Source organism: Morone saxatilis, unplaced genomic scaffold (genome assembly GCF_004916995.1).
Source record: "Morone saxatilis isolate NCDOM2014 unplaced genomic scaffold, NCSU_SB_2.0 Contig4, whole genome shotgun sequence".
Taxonomy (NCBI): Eukaryota; Metazoa; Chordata; class Actinopteri; family Moronidae; genus Morone; species Morone saxatilis.
This window is the reverse complement of record NW_023339984.1, coordinates 15183874-15187912: the sequence shown is the minus strand read 5'-3', so window position 1 is coordinate 15187912 and position 4039 is coordinate 15183874. Positions and strand designations below refer to the sequence as shown.

The 4039-nt window shown below is 40.5% G+C and overlaps 1 protein-coding gene and 1 non-coding gene across 2 annotated transcripts in view; both read right to left on the bottom strand.

Moving 5' to 3' along the window:
• Nucleotides 1-679: 679 nt before the first annotated feature.
• Nucleotides 680-4039, bottom strand: part of rps4x (ribosomal protein S4 X-linked) — a 6836-nt gene continuing 3476 nt past the window's right edge. Inside the window, exons 4-7 of the mRNA XM_035675562.1 lie at nucleotides 3610-3707; nucleotides 2836-3007; nucleotides 2571-2728; nucleotides 680-839 (exon numbers count right to left, since the gene is read on the bottom strand). Of these exons, the coding sequence (XP_035531455.1) occupies nucleotides 738-839; nucleotides 2571-2728; nucleotides 2836-3007; nucleotides 3610-3707 (530 nt within the window). The 3' untranslated portion in view covers nucleotides 680-737. The remainder of the gene's footprint in view (nucleotides 840-2570; nucleotides 2729-2835; nucleotides 3008-3609; nucleotides 3708-4039) is intronic.
• LOC118338567 lies at nucleotides 2442-2513 on the bottom strand. Its single transcript, XR_004797261.1, has one exon. It is a non-coding gene; the product is annotated as a small nucleolar RNA SNORD61 (small nucleolar RNA).

Here is a 4039-nt window from a genome sequence, read left to right as displayed (position 1 = left end):
ACATAACTTTAATCCAAAATGTCTGTACCTAGTTTAATTCCTTTACTTTTTATTTAGTGAGAAGTAATCAGTACCTATCAAAAGTTGTTAATGCTGGTTCTGATAGAAAGCAGTCGTATGGTTGGGGGCCAGTCAGGGTGCTCAGGGGCCAGTCAGGGTGCTCAGGTGTTCATAATGTTATGGCCGATCAGTGGATGGTTCATGAGGATAAAGGAAACGATATCTCAATTTTTAAGTTTTTAAACTTCAGTCAACAAACCTTCTCTCATCTTCAGCGAGCAGGTTCCTTAAGTCGTCTTACATCGGAGGTCTGTGGTTTGATCTATTGTTGACAGAAAGTATGAAGGACTCCTACTGTAAATCAAGAAAGGTGAATTTATTTTGTTTAAAAAGAATCTTTTGATTTTTTAATCTGCCTCAATTTAAATGTTTTTGCTTGGAAATTTTACATTTCCCCAAATTAACAAAATAAAGTTTGTTTTGAACAAATATATGCAACAGATTAATTTAAATAAACCTTTTCCCCCATAGTCCCCACAAGTCAGTGAGCTCGTACAATACCTTTCCACCTAAATGGTATGCAGCCAAAATGTCTGCCATGAGAACAGTCTATAGAGAACTGCTACAGGACTCGTTACTAACTAGAAGTTATAAAAACCACATTAAGAGACAAGCAGAGTGTTTTGTAAATAACAGTTTATTTGAAAACCAGGTGTCAGGTTGTCTGTGTGGACACTTTAGCTGCTGCCCTGTTTGGCGGCGAGCCTCTTGTCTCTCTCCTCGGCGATGGTCAGACGGATTCCCTTTCCTCTGGGCAGGGACACCCACGGCTTGTTGCCCTGGAGACAAAGAATAAAACAGTAATTTGTTAATGTTGATTTAAAAAAGGTGAACAGTTCAAGTGGAGGGCAAACAGGTGGAGTCTGGGAAACTTGTTGCTCTTCATTAAACTGCAGTATTTCTCAGTGTATGCATGTTTAATGAATTCATTGGACAATCGTTTATCTAACAGTGTATGGAAATCTTAATAGATGTAAACTTAATTTAAGAAAATGAACAGACAAGTTGATTCTTCCAGCATACAAAGTCAAATATTCTGTTTTTGCTTCACAAATGTAAAGAAATGACTGCTTTTCTTTGTCATATGTGATTGTAAATGGATGGATGTGTTTTAGTTTGGGGCTCACAATTAAGATAAAATATGGAACTTGTAGGAATGGGAACTGTTGACATTTTATATGAGCAGATTTATTAAATTAATCCATATATTAAGTTGTATGAATGCTTATATTCATACACGTCCACATTTATAGTTTATTTATTCAGAGTGAGTTATTATTCAAGTGTCCAGATGGTTAAACTTTCCCATTTAAAGATAGTTTACATTATAATTTCATAACAGCAGCCATTAAAACTTAATATTTTACACTATTTATGCTTTAAGTTCTCTTGTGGCCGACAGAAAACATTCAGTTTACAGATTAAAGAGGAGAGAAGCTCAACTCTTGATCGTGCTAACGTGTATCTGGCGGCCGACACTCGAGCGTGAGGTGAAGAAAAGCGTGGGGGCCGCGGCGGTCGAATAAATGTCACGCGTGCCGCCGACAGCTGCGGTCAACGTCAGCCGCCAAATAAACGTCGAGCCGGCGGAGAAAAGAGTCTCTCCACAGTCCAGTCCTTGTAATCACTCAGTGTTTGATTTGATGGGACAGACGATTCATAAAGCTTTTACACAAAGTGTCGCTCAATATCTGCCTCTTTATTTCTGAGTTATGAGCCTTTAACAAGATCAGCAGAAAAAAAACAACCGGTAGATTCACCAATCGTGTCCAAATCAGAACGTCAGACTGTATTGGAGGATCAACTGTGCTTAAACTAATTTGTTTGTTCCTGAGCAAAAATCAAACATTTTCTACTCCGAGGAAGTGCAGCTGATGCACACCGCTCTTGTTTTTAACCTTAGTAATTGATGACGCAGTGCCTTGGTTTATTTTTTGCCAGTTCTTTCATTTTCTTGTTGACGTTGGTTCACTTCCAAACCCCTCAGGAACACCTGCTGTGCCACATCTGTCAGACCCAAGTAGCACTTAGAGTACTCTTTATTATGGCACGACATGGTTAGTATTTATTATGAAATTAGGGTCCATGTATTGTTACATTCAGCTTTTATGTCTTTTTAACCATTTATAAAAAGGGATAAAGGTTGATATTTGCTGTATTATTCCAAAAAGTTCGTTTGCAGCTAGTTTTGTGTGATTTTTATAGTTTATGCACCAAGACAAATTCCTTGTTTGTGTGAAAACTTACTCGGCAATAAACCCAATTCTGATTCTAATTCTGCGTTTCTATCTGTTCAATTCACTTTAACAATCTCAGGATCAACTTGTGCTTCAAAGAAACATTTCAAAGATGAATTTCTGAAGAAGACGTTTCTATTCAAGGAGCTCAGAACTTCTTAGAGGAATTGGTAGTGTATTTTCATGGCTGATCAAAACCAAAAATGTCATCATTGCTCCAACACCTCAACTGAAGAGGGAATTTTCCTTTCACGGATCTTAGTAACTCCTCACCTTGCCAATGACGAAGATGTTGGAGAGCCTGGTGGCGAAGCTGTTGCCTGTGCTATCCTTGACGTGCACCACGTCGAAAGAGCCAGGGTGACGCTCCCTGTTGGTGATCACGCCGATACGCCCCAAGTTAGCACCGCCGGTCACCATGCACAGGTTAGCTGGGAGGGAGCAGACGGAGGAAGAACGGTCATTAAGAGTATCCGAGTACATAAATGAAGCTGCCTCTTCGTCCTGCCGTACAGTTCCAGCAGTGAGGGGAACCTACCAGTATCAAACTTGATGAAATCTGTAATCTTGCCGGTGTCCAGGTCGATGCGGATCGTGTCGTTGACCTTGATGAGGGGGTCTGGGTAGCGGATGGTGCGGGCGTCGTGGGTCACCAGGTGGGGGATCCCCTTGGTGCCGACCATGAGCTTCTTCACCTTGCACAGCTTGTACTGCAGAGGAAGAGGATAGTGATTACCCTGAGCCACAAACAGCCCTGAGTGGAGACGGGGAACTTTGTAAGGAACATCTGTCTACACACATCTGTTTCAAATTGAAACGAGGACTACAATAGTCAGAAGATTTGCGTCTTTCGTCTTGATGTCAACACACCGCTTTGCCAATCTGCTGCTCCAACTCTCAGTGGAGGATTTTGACCAAGGTTTTTTTAGTTTTGGGAGCTTAAACCAGCTTGAAAGACGCCACTGATCTGAAATTTGGCGAGAGGCAAAAGCCAAATCTGTAAAGCCCTTCTTCTCACACGCAGATTACACCCGTTAAATCTGCAAAGACTCAAAACTGAGCCAGTTTAACAAACTGAGTCATCCAGCAGGAACCTTTTTATTGCTGAAAATAATGGCTTTAATCTTTATTATGACCTCCAACTTTCTCTGTTTGCCACATATCCTTCCTGTCTTTCATTCTTGAAGCCAGACATTTCCCAAACATAGGCGATGGGTACTTAACGAAGCTTTAAAACCCCTTTGCCCCCTCTGTTCCCTGGACAAATTCAAATGATACAGGATTTGGGGCTAAGAACAGTTTCAGTTTTTACCTTGGCCTCCTCTGCGGTGATGCGGTGGACGGTGAAACGTCCCTTCACATCGTAGATCAGACGGAAATGCTCGCCGGTCTTCTCGATGCTGATCACATCTGGATAAACACAAACAAGAGTTTTAGCGTCTAAATCAGGTTTTTATTTAGCTCATATTAGAGTTTAACACCTTCTAGGTTGTATAAAAGCCGGTCAATGTGAATAAAACATGAATACACATCCTGTTAAATACACTGGAAATAGTTTTACAGCCAACTTCACTTTTAATGGTCTTCTCATTTGCGATTAAATCCACAAACTTTTATATAAAATATTCTACTGGACAAGTTTACTCGTGTTTCCAACTGAAGAACTGATACTTAGAAAGTTAATTACATCCACAGATTCTGTCTTTTTATTCCAACACTACTTCCTGTCTTATGTTACAACT